A 17084-nucleotide genomic window follows, 5' to 3' on the forward strand; every position below is an offset into this window, starting at 1 on the left:
CCATTCTCCTGCCTCAGCCTCCGGAGTAGCTGGGACTACAGGCACTCGCCACCACGCCCGGCTAATTTTTTGTATTTTTTTTGAATAGAGACAGGGTTTCACCATGTTAGCCAGGATGGTCTCGCCCTCCTGACCTCGTGATCTGCCTGCCTCGGCCTCCCGAAGTGCTGGAATTACAGGCGTGAGCCACCGCGCCCAGCCAATTTAATATTTATCTGAACTTGGCTCCCTTTTACTTATTTTTTCTGTTTCTGTTCCTCTGCCCCTCTTTTTCTGGGACTTGGGAAATTTTAAAGAACAACAGATCAAAAAATTCATTTTCTTGGTATACACGAACTCTGGGAATAACTAGCATAAACATTCAAATTGCTTAAAAAAAGAAAAATAGTGTGTTTCATTTACTTTGTAATTGCGGAAGCTGAGAAGTACATTATGTAAATCAAAGAAAATGAGGCAAGTCTCAATCATTTTAGGAGGTTTATTTGCCAAAGTTAAGGATGAGCCCAGGAAAACCATAGATCCACAGGAAAAACTGTGGTCCATGTTTTTCTGAAGAGGGTCTGGGAACCTCAATATTTAAAGGAAAAAGGGCAGGTACTGGGGAGAGAGTAAGAAATTTAAAAAGGGTGTGGGCAGATATGAGATAAAAGTTTGCATTTTTTGTCTTTGATTAGCTTTTCACAATTTGCATGTGATGGGGTGATACGGTTTGGTTCTGTGTCCCCACCTAACCCTCATCTTGTAGCTCCCATAATTCCCACGTGTCATGGGAGGGACCCAGTGGGAGAAAGTTGAATCATGGGGGCAGGTCTTTCCTGTGCTGTTATTGTGGTAGTGAATAAGTCTTTTGAGATCTGATGCTTTTTAGGGACAGAGTTTCGCTCTTGTTGCACAGGCTGGAGTGCAATGGTGTGATCTCCACTGACTGCAACCTCTGCCTGCTGGGTTCTGGCGATTCTCCTGCCTCCACCTCTTGAGTAGCTGGGATTACAGGTGCCTGTCACCAGGCCCAGCTAATTTTTGTATTTTTAGTAGAGACAAGGTATTGCCATGTTGCCCAGGCTAGTCTTGAACTCCTGACCTACAGTGATCCCCTGCCTTGGCCTCCCAAAGTGCTGGGATTACAGGCATGAGCCACCACGCCCAGACCAATCTGATAGTTTTAAAAATGGGAGTTTCTCTGTACAAGTTCTCTTTCTTTGTGTGCCACCATCCACATAAGATGTGACTTCCTCCTCCTTCTGCCATAATTGTGAGGCCTCCCAGCCACATGGAAGTGTAAGTCCACTTTTCTTCCCAGTCTTGGGTATATCTTTATCAGCAGCATGAAAATTGATTAATAGAGAGGGGTAGAGGAATAGTCACTTATGCTTTTGTCTAGCTCAGTGAATCTGCATTTTTACATAACCTTAATATAGGGCAGAGGAAGCAATCAGATATCCATTTGTCTCAGGGGAACAGAGGGATGACTTTGAGTTCTGTCCCTTGTTCACTACCTGTGAAGATAAACTATCAATTTACATTGTTAGGGTGAAATTCAATAGAATGGTTTTAGGGTAAAGATCTTAAGGCCTACAAGGAATTTCCTTGTGGACAGCTTGTGAGGGAGGTATTTTACCTTTGTTGCTGTCTTATTTAGGAACTATAAGAGTTAAAGAAGGGAGAAACACAAAAAGCAGCTCAACAGTCAAAGGTAGGTTTATTTTGGAAAATAAACCTGAGAGGGGCTTCTGGCCAGCTTCAGTCAGGAGCACTGTCTCCTACAGGCTAAGAGTATTTAAGGGTTCACGGTGAGAGAAGGCTCGGAATGTTTCTGTGTGGAGAAGTTTATTGCGGGGTTGGAATGTCTCCCGCCAGACGGGAGGTTATTTGAGCGCAGTTTGAACATTCAGCAGTCTATGAGTGGTTGAAGTATGGCTGCTGGGATTGGCCAACACTCAGCTGTTGTTACATTTGCATATTAAGTGAGATTTCAATTTTGTCTATTAAGCTAGGTTACAGTTCATCCACAAGGACTCAAATATAGGAGTATGGAGTCCTTCTCAGGCCATATTTAGTTTGCTTTAACATTTCTGAAATTGGTTTCATGTGTTAAGTAAATTATCACTCTTTCTATGATAACTTTTTAAAAATATAAAAACATATTCAAATAAATAGAATGATATATAGCAGGTTAGATTCTGGAAAATAATTCTTGTAAAACCATTGAGACTGTATGGGTCTTGGAAAGTCTTTGTGCACTCCAGTTTGAAGGCTTATGTTTTAAAGCAAGGATCAGGAATTTGGGTTAGCTGTAAATCACTTTCAAGAGTTTGGACCTCCTTTTGAACCTAGTAGAGTGTCACTGACGATCTTTGGAATAAGGAGAGTGACATGATTACTGCTGTGCTTTAGGGAATAAACAGAGAATGGGTGGAATCATCCATTCATTCAACAAGTGCTGTACTCTGGGTAGTGTGGACCAAAAGATGTAGAAAACAAGGTCTCTACCATCCTAGAGCTTACGTTCTAATGAGAAAAGACAAACAATTATAGGGCAGAGGAAGCAATCAGATATACATTTGTCTCAGGTGAACAGAGGGATGACTTTGAGTCAGCTAGTGATGGATGCTATTGAAAACATAAAGCAGGCGCTATTCTTGACAGAATGAATACATACCCCGTGTCCCATGGAGTTTACATCCTAACGGGGAAAGACTAGAAATAAATGAAACAGTAGGATAATGTCAGGAAATGATAATAGCAATACTATGAAAAGTTAAGGAGTGTGTATGTCAAGGGTAAGGAGTTCATTTTTAAGACAGGGAGGTTTGGGAAACTAGGAGATGACATGTTGGGAGATCAGAGCCTTGACCTGAATAAAGTGATGAAATACACCATGGGAACATCTATCTTGGTCAAACTTGTCCAACTCGTGGTCTGTGAGCTGCATGCAACCCAGGACAGTCTTGAACGTGGCCCAACACAAATTCATAAACTGTTTGAAAACATGAGTTTTTTTGCAATTTTTTTAAAGTTCATCAGCTAACATTAGTGTTAATAAGTGTATTTTATATGTGGCCCACAACAATTCTTCTTCCATTGTGCCCCAGGGAAGCCAAAAGATTGGACATTATTGATCTAGGTGAAAAGGGTTCCAACAAAGGGAACAGCAGTACAAAGTGTAGAGAAAGAGTATGCATGGCATATTTGGGAAAGCAAGACAGCTAGCCTTGCTGGAGCAGTATGAGAAAGCAGAAGAAAAATAGGAAATGATGTTGGGAAAGGTAGCCTGGTAGAAGGTGATGTAAAGTCCTGAGGGCACGGAAGATTTTGCATTTGCTGGTGAGGAAAGAGATGATACTTTACACTGATTTATGTATTAAAAGGATCACACCAGACACTTTACCAAGAAAAGAATGCAAGAGGGCTGGGCGCAGTGGCTCACGCCTGTAATTCCAGCATTTTGGGAGGCCGAAGTGGGTGGATCACCTGAGGTAAGGAGTTCGAGACCAGCCTGGCCAACATTGTGACACCCCATCTCTAGTAAAAATCCAAAAATTAGCTGGGTGTGGTGGTGGGTGCCTATAGTCCCAGCTACTTGGAAGACTGAGGCAGGAGAATAGCTTGAACCCGGGAGGTGGAGGTTGCCGTAAGCCGAGATTGTGCCATTGCACTCCAGCCTGGGTGACAGAGCAAGACTCCGTCTCACAAAAAAAAAAAAAAAAAAAAAAAAAGGAATGCATGAAGGCAGGATTAAGGAGTCTTGGATTATGCCTGTATGGGAGGATGGTGAGATTGTAAGTGAGGACTAAGCTCTGATTTTCTATCTTGCCCAAATTTCTTCTAAGGGATCTGGGGAGTCATGCCCTACAAACCATAAATTCTCATCAGATGGATTTTATTTGACCCTATATATCATGACTGACTTTTCAGTCTGACTATGGCATAATAGTATGAGACAAGGAAAAAGAAAATATTTCCTTGCCATTCCTCGAAATTGCCCTGCAAAGTCTCTTGTGGGAAAAGTCCACATTCTACACAGAATCCCCTTCTCCCTTTGTTTTTCTTCCTTTCTTTTCAGATCCAGTAAGATAATCAGCTAAGAGCCAGGCACCCTTTCAGGTCTGATAAGAAACATGTTACAGCCTGCTCTCTCTGAAGTCTGCTATCTGAGATTCCTCTGCACAATAAACCTTGGTCTCCACAATCCTTTACCTTAACCTAAACGTTCCTTTCCATTGGTCCCAGGTTTTCAGATAAACTCAACCAATTGTCTGTCAGAAAATGTTTAATTTTATCTATAGCCTGCAAGCCACACTCCACTGTGCTTTAAGTTGTCCTGCCTTTCTGAACCAAACCAATGCATTTCTTAAATGTATTTGATTGATGTCTCATGCCTCTCTAAAATACATAAAACCAAGCTGTACCCTGACCACCTCGGACACATGTTCTCAGGACCTCCTGAGGCTGTGTCACTGGTCATAGTCACTCATATTTGGCTCAGAATAAATCTCTTCAAATATTTTACAGAGTTTGACTCTTGTCATCAACATGAGTCAGAGAAGGAGGGTCAACTAACAATGACATCTCATGTGTTTCTAATGAATGCTAGAGTTACAAAATGGGAAATAGAAAACAAATTCCCAGGACCTTGTAGAGGGAGCGTAACTTGGAAACTGAATATAAAGGCAGCATGTTTGGGGAGAACGGGAAAATGGAAGACAGCTCCGAAGCTCTGAAAATTGGTAATTAGAAGGATGGAAGTACCATTGTTTACAATAAAGAAATTGTGACAAGTTGGGGAGAGAAAGGAGAGAAAGATGATGAGTTGTGATTATGTTGAGTATATCTAGATGTCAATATTTTACTCATAAAGATCATAAATTTACTTGTCTCCAAACAGACAGAAGTTGACGCCAGTTTTATGTCTCAAGGAAAAAGTGAGGAGCCATTCTTTTAGGAGTATTAAAGCAAAAATACACAAGAGGTAATTAGCTTGGGGTGGTTGTGTACCTGGAGCTGTTATGTAAGCACATAGGAACTTATCTTGGAAACGGTTCTTGTAACTGACTTATTAAAAAACTCACGAGCCTCAGGGAATCACAAACAGCTAACAGGATGACTGCTTATACAACTAGGGACCTTCCATCAGACCCCAGTCAAATAGGTAAATGCCTTATTACACCTTGACCAAGTAAGGGAAACGTAGCTGTAGCCAATCAGGTAATTTCCTTACTTTGTTTCTATGTTCAGTCTATTGAAGCTTCCTCTCAGGCCACTGGAGCTGAGCTTTCTGAACGCTTCTGGTTCAGAGTGCTGCAGATTTATGAATTGTTCTTTGCTGAAATAAGGTGTAAAGTTTATTTTGTCTAAAGGTTTTCTTTTAACAGGAGTGATAATTTGGGCAAAATGTTCACATAATAGTGAGAAATGAAAAGCCTGCGATATAGAAAAGTGAGATGTATTTGTAAACTTCTTTAACAAAGGCTTCCTAGCATAAGCATGGCTGTAGAGCCAGACTGTCAATGTTGGAATTCTTTCTGGGCCTTAATTTCTTTATCTGAAAATGGTTACAATGAGCCTAGGTGATGGGGTTGTTGTGGAGCAAGCGTTCTTAATCTGGAGTCCACACAATTTCAGCATCTGTGAACTTTGTATTGAAAAAATTGTAACTGTATGTCTATTAACCTCAACAGTTTCAGTTTTCAATTATAAAGGCAGGCAACAAACCACAGTAGTATTAACAGTACCTACAGCTTTGTTTCCTATAGAAATTAAAGATATTGTCATACTCAGTAAGTTGTTGCAGATATCTCGAACCATTATATGTATATATTCCTTAAGTTTTATATATATATAATATTTTTATATTCTACATATATTTTTGGAGACAGTGTTTTGCTGTCTCCCGGGCTGGAGTGGGGTGGCATGATCAGAGCTCACTGTAACCTGAAACTCCTGGTCTCCAATGATCCTTCCAGCCTCAGTCTTGGAATAGCTAGGACTACAGGTACTCCCCACCATATCCAGCTGTTAATTTTTTTTCTTTTTTTTCCTAAAGACAAGGTCTATGTTGCCCAGGCTGCTCTCCAACTGTTGAACACAAGCAAGTCTCCTGCATAGGTCTCCCAAAGCATTGGGTTTACAGGTGTAAGCCACTGTGCCTGGCTAATCCTATATATTTAATTTCATGCATTTAGAAATATGTGCTATTTTAAGACTGCATGTACAGGTTTTATTACATTACCAAAAGTGTTCATGGCACAAGTGAAGAAATCTTTAGGAGAGTAATAAAAAGCATGATGCATTAGAACAGATCAGGCCTGGTATCAAACGTTCAACATACAGTCTGCTGCTATGGTTCCTTTTTTTTTTTTTTTTTTTTTGAGAGGGAGTCTCACTCTGTCTCCCAGGCTGGAGTGCAGTGGCGTGATCTCGGCTCACTGCAACCTCTGCCTCCCGGGTTCAAGCCATTCTCCTGCCTCAGCCTCCCAAGTAGCTGGAACTACAGGCACTCCACCATGCCTGGCTATTTTTGTATTTTTAGTAGAAATGGGGTTTCCCTATGTTCGCCAGGCTGGTCTCGACCTCCTGACCTCAGGTGATCCACCTGCCTTAGCCTCCCAAAGTGCTGGGATTACAGGCATGAACCACCATGCCCAGTCTGCTATGGTTCTTAAAATATTCAGAGAATAAAAATTGAAGTAAGGCTATTCATTTTTATATTAAAAGTACCTAGTACAGTGGTCTGTACTTATGCATTCCCTGGATGCTGAATGAGTCACTAAATGAATGGAGTCTAGGCTGTGTCTCAGGCCTTCCAGTTGGGGCTGGAAGAGCTGTGAAGTTCTGAGACGGCTTCTGTGCATCGGGGGGCTCTGGAGTATGTTAGAAGGTTTCGCAGGGCTCTGGAGGAAAACAGCTGTGTTCCTAATCACGATCACAATGGGAATGGAGATTGCAGGGGCCAGGTTCTCATTCCCCAAAGCTTCCCCTTCATCATCCAAGAAGGCACTCAGGTCTGTCTGTGCAACGCCCCAGGTAAAGTGCTGGGCTACGCAGTAATTGGGTTCGGTAGCAGGATGGCCTCAGATTGAGGTCCCAGGGCCAAAGGACCGCCCCTCTCCCCAGCGTGGGTCCAGGAAAGACAGGCTCCAGGCGGGAGCACACGCCGCGCCCCTGGAGCCCGGCTCCCTCGCCACGCCCACTTCCTGCCCCCATCCCGCGCCTTTCCAGGTCTTCTCCCGGTGAACCGGATGCTCTGTCAGTCTCCTCCTCTGCGTCCTCGGCCGCGGCCCGTGTCCCTAGCAAAGCCGCTGCCACCCCGGAGGGCCCAGCCAGTGGGCTCCCGGAGGCTGGCCGGGCAGGCGTGGTGCGCGGTAGGAGCTGGGCGCGCACGGCTACCGCGCGTGGAGGAGACACTGCCCTGCCGCGATGGGGGCCCGGGGCGCTCCTTCACGCCGTAGGCAAGCGGGGCGGCGGCTGCGGTACCTGCCCACCGGGAGCTTTCCCTTCCTTCTGCTGCTGCTGCTGCTCTGCATCCAGCTCGGGGGAGGACAGAAGAAAAAGGAGGTAGAATGGATCCCCTTGGCCTTCCCCTGTGGGCGGGGGCGGGCCGGGGTGGGCCGCGTTGCCAGGCAGCCCTGCCGTGTTGCTAGGCAGCCTGGCCGCCGGCGTGGGCGGCGCCGGCGCTGGGGCGGGAGCCGCGTGGGTGGGAGGCCCTGGGGCCTTTCCGGGACGTAGAGTTAGCAGGGTTCTGACTTGAAAAACCACGGCAAAGCGTGCACTTGACTCTGCTTGTGAGCATCTCACACCTTTCAGACCTGGACGCTTTTATTCCCAGCTGGAAACCCAGCTTGGAGCAATTGTGTCACTAAAAGGGGTGTGTTGGATGTGAAAATACCCTTTAGAAGTATTTATAAGCCTGCAGGGACTATTTGTTCCTTGTTTTCTTACTCTGTTCTCTTCATTACCCATTTCAAGAAGCAACAGAACCTGTCCAGAGTGTGTTTTAAGTTACTCTGTATGTTTGTTTTTCTTTGTATTGAACTCGGTGTGTACTTGTGAGAATAAGCTTACATTATTTATTTTATGCAAGTACAACAGAACATATTGAGAGTGTGTTTTAAGTTGTCCTGTATGTTTATTTTTCTTTATGTTGAACTCAGTGTATACTTGTGAAAATAACCTGACATTTATTTTATGCGGATTTATTTCTGAAGTTCATTCAGTCTGATTTCAGTCTTAATCCAGCATTAACCTTGAAGAGGGTGAGGTTTGAAGTGACTGTATTTAAAGTAGTTGTAGTGTTTGCAAGTTCCATTTATCCGTAATGGATAGTTGATCTAGCTGCTTCAGCAAAAATAGTTATTTCGGGAATGTGACTAAGGTTTCTAATTGTGGACCAGTTTGGTAAGAGTGCTCTGCTTATACAATTGAAGATAGTTTTTTTCTGGTTAAGTTGTACACCCTTACAGGTCTCAAAATCTGAATTGGGTTTAAGATACTAACGAAATTTTGATAGCTGTGTAGAGACAGTGAAAAAATATCCTCATATGCTGAGTAATTCTGTTTCCCTTTCTCTTTATTCTTTGTCTGAAACAAATACTGTGCGTTCAATATTAACTAATGTACTTCTCTTCAGCGTTTAAATTTTAACATGAAAGTAGGCCATATGAAATTACTGGTGAAGTTCTGCTAAGGGATTTAGATAACCACTGTTAAATTGAAATTGTATTTACAAATATAAATTAATGATATATTTTTTAGCGCTTGGTATTTGTATACCATATTCCAAGAGTTTTAGATTTAGTAGTTCATGAGAAAGGTAGAAAAGTGAAGAAAAAGTAGACAGCTTTTTCTGGATTACCAAAGCAAAGGGCAATAAAAGATGATGAAGAACTCCATGGAAATTGTGATGTTTTATCTCCTAGGAAGATCCCTAGGACCACGCCAGTTTTCTTTTGAAGGGTGTGAACCCCAAAGTATTTAAGACGGGCCTCAATTTTTTTTTTTTTTGGTCAAGGTTAAGGATGCACTGGTGACACAGCCTCCGGGAGTCCTGATGGCATGTTCCCAAGGTGGTCAGGTTATAGCTGGCCTTTATACATTTTAGAGAGACATAATACACTGATCAATACGTGTAAGATCTACATTGGTTTGATCTGGAAGGGTGGGACAACGCAAAGGGGGAGGGGCTTCCAGGTCATTGGTAGATTTACAAATTTTCTGATTGGCAGCTGGTTGAAAGAATTGTTACTAATAGAAAGGAATGTGGAGACCAAGGTTTTATTAGCCAGATGAAGCCTCCAGGTGGCAGACTTCAGAGAGAGTAGATTGTAAATGTTTCTTATCAGACCTAAGGTCTGTGTTGATGTTAATGCTGGTTGGCTTTTCCCGAATTCCAAAAAGAAGGAGGGTATAATGAGCTTGTCTGGCCCACTTTTCCCATGGTAGCGTGAGGTGGTTTTTCTGGTAATCTTGGGAATATGCCCTTGGTGGAGAAGAGGGGCCCTTTCAGATGATTGGGGCAGAGGTTGGAGGGTGCTTACATTTTTGTTTTTGGTTTACAAGGGGGAAAAAAATTGTAAAAAGTGTACATGTTTACAGCATCTGAGTATCTCCAATGATAAGATGACTTTAATATATGAAAACGTTTATTGATTTAGTATAATTAAATGTAAATTACAGTGACATCTGTTTCTGTTAAAATATTTTCATGAAATATATTTTTAAAATGAAAAACCAGGGAGAACATTGTTGAAGATTAAAAAAGTTTTTCTTGCAAAATTAGTTTTATTTCTCCTAAGCAGGAGTGCTTGATTTCAATTTATGACGCTATTACGGTGTATATGTATTTTACTGAAGGAAAAGAACAAAATAAGAGCTTAAATAGTTGATGTTTTCAAGACTATACTTTCAGGGATCGTTTCTATAGTTTGTTAAATAGTTGGTGTTCTGGTACTTTACTCAATAAGCATGCGTATTTCTGAAATACAGGCCATTCCGTATCTGGTAGTCACTAAGTTCACAAACTGTGATCTCTTACAGTATTGGAAGGGAAACACTCTTATATTGGAAACATTAAGCGGTGGGTCACCAATGTGGTATTTTCCTAGTGATAGCCCAGGGTTGTTTTGACTGTGTGTGGTCTCTATCTTGCTGACTTTAAAACCTGATGCCTATGATAAGATTTGACACTATGAAACCTGAAAGTGTAGCAGTTGAAGCTTAATTTACTATTAATATAATAAATATTATGGACATATGTACCAAAGTAGTTGATTTAGCATGAAGAGTGTTTTTCTTCCTTCTAGAGAGGAAGCCAAATTGAAGTCTTAAAGTTGAGCCTGGAATCAGGAATGGACATTAGTTGATTTAAAGGAAGTAATATTTAATGGTTATGACAGTAATATCACCATGGATGGATTTTTAACTCATACAAATAGATGGTCCAGTTACAAGTCAGCCTCTAATTTTACGACAGACAAACGACGAACACTCTGAATTTTAGTTTGCTTGTTTTAAAATATAAATATAATACTCATATCTCAGGTATTATGTATACCTGTATATAACATGTAAAAATGTATAACTATATGTATATAAAGACTGTATATAAAATGCTTAGTGCAATGCCTAGGATATAACAAATGGTCACTAAGTGGTAGCTATTACTATATGTTCCTCATTTAAATGAAAGCGTTAGTATAATGAGATTCTGAAATGCAGTAAGGGTTTTTAAATTTTTTTTTTTTTTTTGCTAAAGAAACTAACTTTATAATAAATTATATGGTCTCTGGAATAGTCTGTTGCTTATTATGAAGCACTGAGAATTCCAAATTCTCTTACGTTGTTTGAAGATTTCCCAGGAAGAGATTTTGTATCATAGAAGACTTGATGATATCCCATGGATTTCTGTGTGTGTGTATATATGTATTATGTTTATGTTTATACACATCCACATATGCTTCTTCATGAAGACATTTTCATTCATTAAAAACAATGTTTTGTTATATTCCCTATTTGAGAATGTGGTTGAGAGAGTTAAGTGAATAGGCAAAGAAGATTGGAGATTTTTATAGTCACTTTTCTTAATTACATTGAATATAGTCATTAAAAACTAATTTCTGAATCCTCACTGATGTTAAGTGATGTGAGTTTCTGGGAGACTTTGGCTTTTTAGTAGTGTATCATTTGCCTATCTAGCGCATCTTGTGTTTCTTTTATTTTGACAGTTTCTCTCTTTCTTATGTCATTAACACTTACCAGTTAATCAGCTTCACTTAGAATTGTTTTAATTTATAATGACCTCTTCTGATAATGTGAAAAGAGCTCCAATTCTGTAATTATTTCCAGTACACTTACTGACTTTGCCATCATCAAAAGCAGCTGTTATAATAATTTATCTTATCTGCAAAGAATATGAGTAGCTGCTAGGCCCTGATGTGAATATGCAATATGAAAAATTGAACAGCTTATAAATATTTTCTGAGTGATAAATTGACTAAATAAAACATATTTCAATTGCCTTTGACATAACTTCTATATGTCATTAATGTTTTTAAGTGCATTTGATACTGAGATGTGTAATATCCAGTTAGTTTTCACGGCACATTTGTGAAAGGGAGACTTTCCTATCTTAGCAAATCATAAAAGGGGAGAGGAGGAAGGTAAGCAAGGGATGTTACCTTTAAGCAGAGAACTTAAGTGGGAGAAAAAGTTGGCAGTCATCACACAGGAAATCATGGTAGTTATGCATTGATATGTATGCATATATGCACAGAATATATCGGTGCAGGCAGTTATTTCACTTAGGTTAGATTATATGTATGACTACCCCTTGAAGCATGATTGGAAATAGCCAAAGCTGCTTGTCAGGAATGCCACAATGTCATGGATGACCACAGAAGACATGGGATTCTTGTGTCACAGATGAGGAGAGTTTATTATAGCAATAGAATAGTCTTTATGTACGTATAGTTATATATTTTATATGTTATATACGTATTATATGTTACACCCACGTATATGTAATATGCAAGATACAGGTTTTATATTTTAAAACAAGCAAACTAAAATTCAGAGTTTGTCATATACCTGATGTCATACAATTAGAGGCTGAGTTGTAACTGGACCATCTATCTGTCTGACTTAAAAATCCTTGGTGCTAAGTATTGCTGTCATAACTATTAAATATTACTTCCTTTAAAGCAACTAATGTCCACAGCAATAGATGGTTTATTACTCAGCATTTGTACTGGTTCTTTGAGCTTCAGTTCACATTGAACAACATGAAGGGGGGTAGGTGATGCCCAGTCGTGTAGTGAATTACACTGCGGGAGAGGAACCTTCCTTCCATTTAAGAAACCAAGGTCTGTGAAAATGGGCTGTACGCTTATTTGACCTCTTCCCTAAAGGGAGATGTTATCTTTATTATACTCAAAAGTAAACACTCATTTTTCTGAAGGAGAACTCTGTCTTCTTTGACTGTGTGCTATATACAAATATCCTTGAAAAGATGGTCCAGAACAAGTCAGTCAGTCCCTACACTAACAAGTTGTGTTAGAAACCCATGAGGAATTGTCTGTCTATGTAAGAAGTAGGAGCTTGGTCAAAAGACAGCATTTTCAGGATATTTTTCTCCACATACACCACCAGCACGTTTAGTCCCATATATGTGCCCTGTTCCACACATAAGGCACAGAGAAGGGAAAAGAGTGGAAACATAACTCAAGCTAAAGAGTGATCAACTCTTAGCCTTTGCTGCATTTACTTTTTTGTTCTCTCTCTCTTTAGGCCTAAATACTCATTGACTTTAGATGTGAGTGTGATCTGTTATGCCTGTGACTGCCGTGGATTGTTTCAGTGATCTTCAGGGTTTATTTGGCATATCAGACTATCTCAGACTATCAAATATCTCTGATATTTGGCATATCAGACTATAGATTGCTCATCTCCCTAAGAATCCCTCCTGGAGTATCATGCTAACCCCACCAGGATAGAAAACTGACTTTTCGTTAAGTGTAGGAATATTGTGTTCCCCAGCTGGAAAACAAGTACATGAACAAAGGTTTATTTGTTACATAACATGTGTGTATGTGTGTAACAAATGGATATTTCTCCTGGTCTGTATCCAGTCTTTGTTTCTATCTGTTGGGCAAGATTTCTGCAGCTTCTCAAACTGAGCATATCTGAAAGGGAACTCTTGATCCTTCCCTCTGCCCATCTGGCCCATCTGTTTTCTCATTGCTGTTAACAGTGCTGTTTTATGGAAAACAAATTTTAACATTCTAGCACATCATTTTTTATCTAATCACTTGCCGGTATAATATATCTTTGTAGTTCTTGCCCTGTATTTTGCAGATAGTACACAGGGATGCTGGCTTCATATAATTTCTTGGAGAGTTGTGCATGGACTTTCTATTTTACAACTAATATTACTGTTTTTTTTTTTTACATAGATAAGTAAGGCATATATAAATAGATTGAATGTTAAGGCTTCAAAAATGTTATTCAGAAGAATAATTTTTTCTTTTTTTTTCGGAACGTGGAGTTTTGCTCTTGTTGCCCAGGCTGGAGTGCAATGGTGCGAACGTGGCTCACCTCAACCTCTGCCTCCCGGGTTCAAGCGGTCCTCCTGCCTCAACTTCCCAAGTAGCTGGGATTATAGTCATATGCCATCATGCCCAGCTTATTTTGTATTTTTAGCAGTGATGGGGTTTCTCCATGTTGGTCAGGCTGGTCTCGAACTCCCGACCTCAGGTGATCCGTCCACCTCGGCCTCCCTAAAGTGTGGGGATTACAGGCATGAGCCACTGCACCTGGCCCAGAAGAATAATTTTTCATGGTAATTGGTATCTGTTTGCCTGCCTGCTTGCCTCCCAGTTGGCCTGTCTCTTATTTCTTTTTAATGTTGGAAGGCACAAGGTCAACAAGAAGTTTAGAGAGTGTTTTGAAATCTGTTATAAAAGTCTTAAGATATGATAGCATCCTGTTAGTTAATGAACAGAAAAAAGTTAAAAATAAAGTGAATTATTTACTGGTATATTTATTATTATTAAAATTTTGGTTAATCATGTAAAGATGCCTACCAAGTTTGATATTTGAAGGTGAAAAATAAATTTTCTTTCCACTTCATGTTACCATGAGAACTCAAGTACCTATAATGTAATGGAAAGTGCACTTTAGTCTAGGTTAGGTAAGTTGTAACATTGATTTTATTTAGTGGAAATACTTGTTATTTTAGCAGTATAATTTTTAGGGACGGCATAACGTTGTTGTCATTGTGATTTGATTCAACTTTTGGAAATATTTTGGTACAGAGTTTTCTCAGCTTGGAAACAGATAAACCATTGGCAAGTTAGTTTCTAGGAGTTTTGCAGTAAAAGTAAAGGTCATACATTGTGAAATCTTTTTGCTATTCATATTAAGTATTAAATTGAATGAAATACCTCAGGATAACTTACTGAGTTTAATGAACTTGGTGGTTGATAATAAGGGTTAAATTATATCAGAAAAATAAAAATAAAACAAGCTGTAAGCACATAGGATGCTAGGCATTTGACTTAGTTGGATTATTGTCATAGATTGAATGTTTATGTTCCCACAAAATTTATAGGTTGAAATCCTAACTTTGAGAAAGTATTAGGAGGTGGGGCCTTTGGGAAGTGATTAGGTCCTGAGGGTGGAGCCCTCATGAATTAGATTAGTGCCCTTATAAATGGGACCCCAGAGCTCTCTGGTCCTCGTTCCACCAAGTGAGGATACAGTGGTGAGAAGATAGCTGTGTGAGCAATCTGCAGTTAAGAAGGGAGCTTTCACCAGAACCTGACCATGCTGTAACTCTGATCTTGGACTTCCAGTACCCAGAACTGTGAGAAATTTTCCGTTGCTCCCTAGTTTGTAGTAATTTGTTATAGCAGCCCAAAGGAACTAAGACAGTCACATATAATTTTCACAGTATCTTTGCATGATGGTTGTGACAAAGTATTTGTCTAACTTTGTCTTTGTTCACAGTAGGTTGGTTTGGCTTAAGTATTGAGAGAAGCTGGGACACTTAGCAGCCCCAAGCAATAATTTGTATTAAAGATCATCATTGTTTCAGCATCTTGCAAATTATTGTTTTAGACGTGAGTATATGATACAGTTGTACATGACTTTGGGGAAGTTTCCTTCTTCTTTACGGAGGACACACAAGGAAGGGAAATTTTCTTAACCTGTCTTTGGACTGTGTGTATGAGAATGTGACGCTTGGGTTGCTGAAACCGTCTTATTACCTCAAAAGTACAAGCCTGAGGGCAAAAACTGGCGTTGAAAAATGGGAAGAACTGGGTAGTTGATGACATGTCTTAGCCTTGTAATTGCTCTCTCAACTTCTTGCTTTGTGAGTTAATAACTTTCGTTATTGTTTAGGACATTTCAGATTGGATTTCTGATTTTTTTTATCTAATATCACTGTACTGAGGGAGGTGTTGTTGAATTAAGAGTGTTGCGCATGATTGTACAACTTGTATGTTTACAATTTTACTCCAGAATTCTCCTTCTATACTGTGTTTTAATAACTAGCTATATAACCCTATTTGTCAATTAGACATTAAATATCAGTAGGAGCTTGTTGAGGTAGATGTAGCCCTCCCTGATCATTCAATCTCAGTGATTAGTATTGAAAAATATCTGTGTGTGTTTGGAAGAGAATTTTCCATGTGTTCCTTTTATTGAAATAAGTATTTTTATTGAGTGAATTAAAGCTCTCTGTTAAATAATGTATGAATCAAAAAATTGTAGGAAAAAGATTGGAAAAAAATTTAATACGTACCTTAAAAATTGTTAGTCCAAGGAATGGGTGGAAGAGTAATTTATACCTCAGATATATTTGCTGCATACAATGTGTTTTCAATATGAATGCTTTTAAAGTACTTATTTCTTATTTTATTTTTTGAGACGCAGTCTTGCTGTGTCACCCAGGCCGCACTCTACCCATTCCTTGGACTGTGAGTTAAGATTAAGGAAAAGAAAATGGGACCTCCCTTAAGGAAGAGAGAATGCTGATTGGTCCACGTTTTTAGAATTTTCAAGGGGAATAAAAGTTTTTCTCATACTTATAAAAAATGAAGTAGTTGTGCTGTTTCTTGCCATGGTTTGCTGTACATTTTTCCCCTTGGAGCATTTGTGAGGAGGAAGGATGACTGAATCAAGGTTGAATACTATCATAATTAGGTGTAGCAGGACGAGCTGCAGACAGGAACCCCTCAGACACCGAATTGTACAAGGAAAGGGCTTTATTCAGCTGAGAGCATCGGCAGACTCACGTCTCCAAAAACCAAGCTCCCTGAGTGAGCAATTCCTGTCCCCTTTAAGGGCTTAAAACTCTAAAGGGGTCCGTGTGAGAGGGTCATGATCGATTGAGCAAGCAGGGGGTTCGTGACTGGGGGCTGCATGCACCAGCACCAGGAATTAGAAGGGAACAGAACAGGACAGGGATTAGGTCAGGGGTCGGTCTTTACCTACCAGGCCCAGGGTGTGACGCCGGGCTGTCTGCCTGTGGATTTCATTTCTGCCTTTTAGTTTTTACTTCTTTTTTCTTTGGAGGCAGAATTTGGGCATAAGACAATATGAGGGTTGGTCTCCTCCCTTAATGGCCCTCTAATTCAGCTTGGGTTTCCATTGATAGCCACATGAGTCGCATGCTTAGATGTTGGAGCATAGTGTAAATCATAAGAGAGTAGTAACTGTAGAATATGATTTTAAAAAATACTGCATTATAGAATGTTAGAGCAGGAAAGTCAGGTTTCAGGCTAAATAACAAAGCTGGGACTAAAAACAAGGTTTCCTTATACCAGAGTTTATGTTACTATGTTCTCATGCTTCATTACAAGAATTTATGCTGTCAGGGTCTTGCCCTCCTACCCTGCGCCCATCCCCCGTTCTTTCACCACTTTCATACTGTTTCATGACTATCATGATTCTTTCCTCTGTCTTTTTGTAGCTGATCTTTTTTTAATTAATTAATTATTATTTATTTTTTTTTAAAGACAGAGTCTCACTGTGTCACCCAGGCTGGAGTGCAGTGGCACGATCTCATCTCACTGCAACCTCTGCCT

The 17084-nt window shown here is 40.0% G+C and overlaps 1 protein-coding gene across 3 annotated transcripts in view; it reads left to right on the forward strand.

Annotated features, from left to right (window-relative positions):
* Positions 1 to 6876: 6876 nt before the first annotated feature.
* The window catches only part of TUSC3 (tumor suppressor candidate 3), a 219502-nt gene continuing 209294 nt past the window's right edge, over positions 6877 to 17084 (forward strand). For all 3 annotated transcript variants that reach the window (XM_011988343.1, XM_011988344.1, XM_011988342.1), the window contains exon 1: positions 6877 to 7554. In XM_011988343.1, coding sequence (XP_011843733.1) covers positions 7417 to 7554 — 138 coding nt within the window. In that variant the 5' untranslated portion in view covers positions 6877 to 7416. The remainder of the gene's footprint in view (positions 7555 to 17084) is intronic.

This window comes from Mandrillus leucophaeus, unplaced genomic scaffold (genome assembly GCF_000951045.1).
Source record: "Mandrillus leucophaeus isolate KB7577 unplaced genomic scaffold, Mleu.le_1.0 Scaffold328, whole genome shotgun sequence".
In the NCBI taxonomy this organism is placed as follows: domain Eukaryota; kingdom Metazoa; phylum Chordata; class Mammalia; order Primates; family Cercopithecidae; genus Mandrillus; species Mandrillus leucophaeus.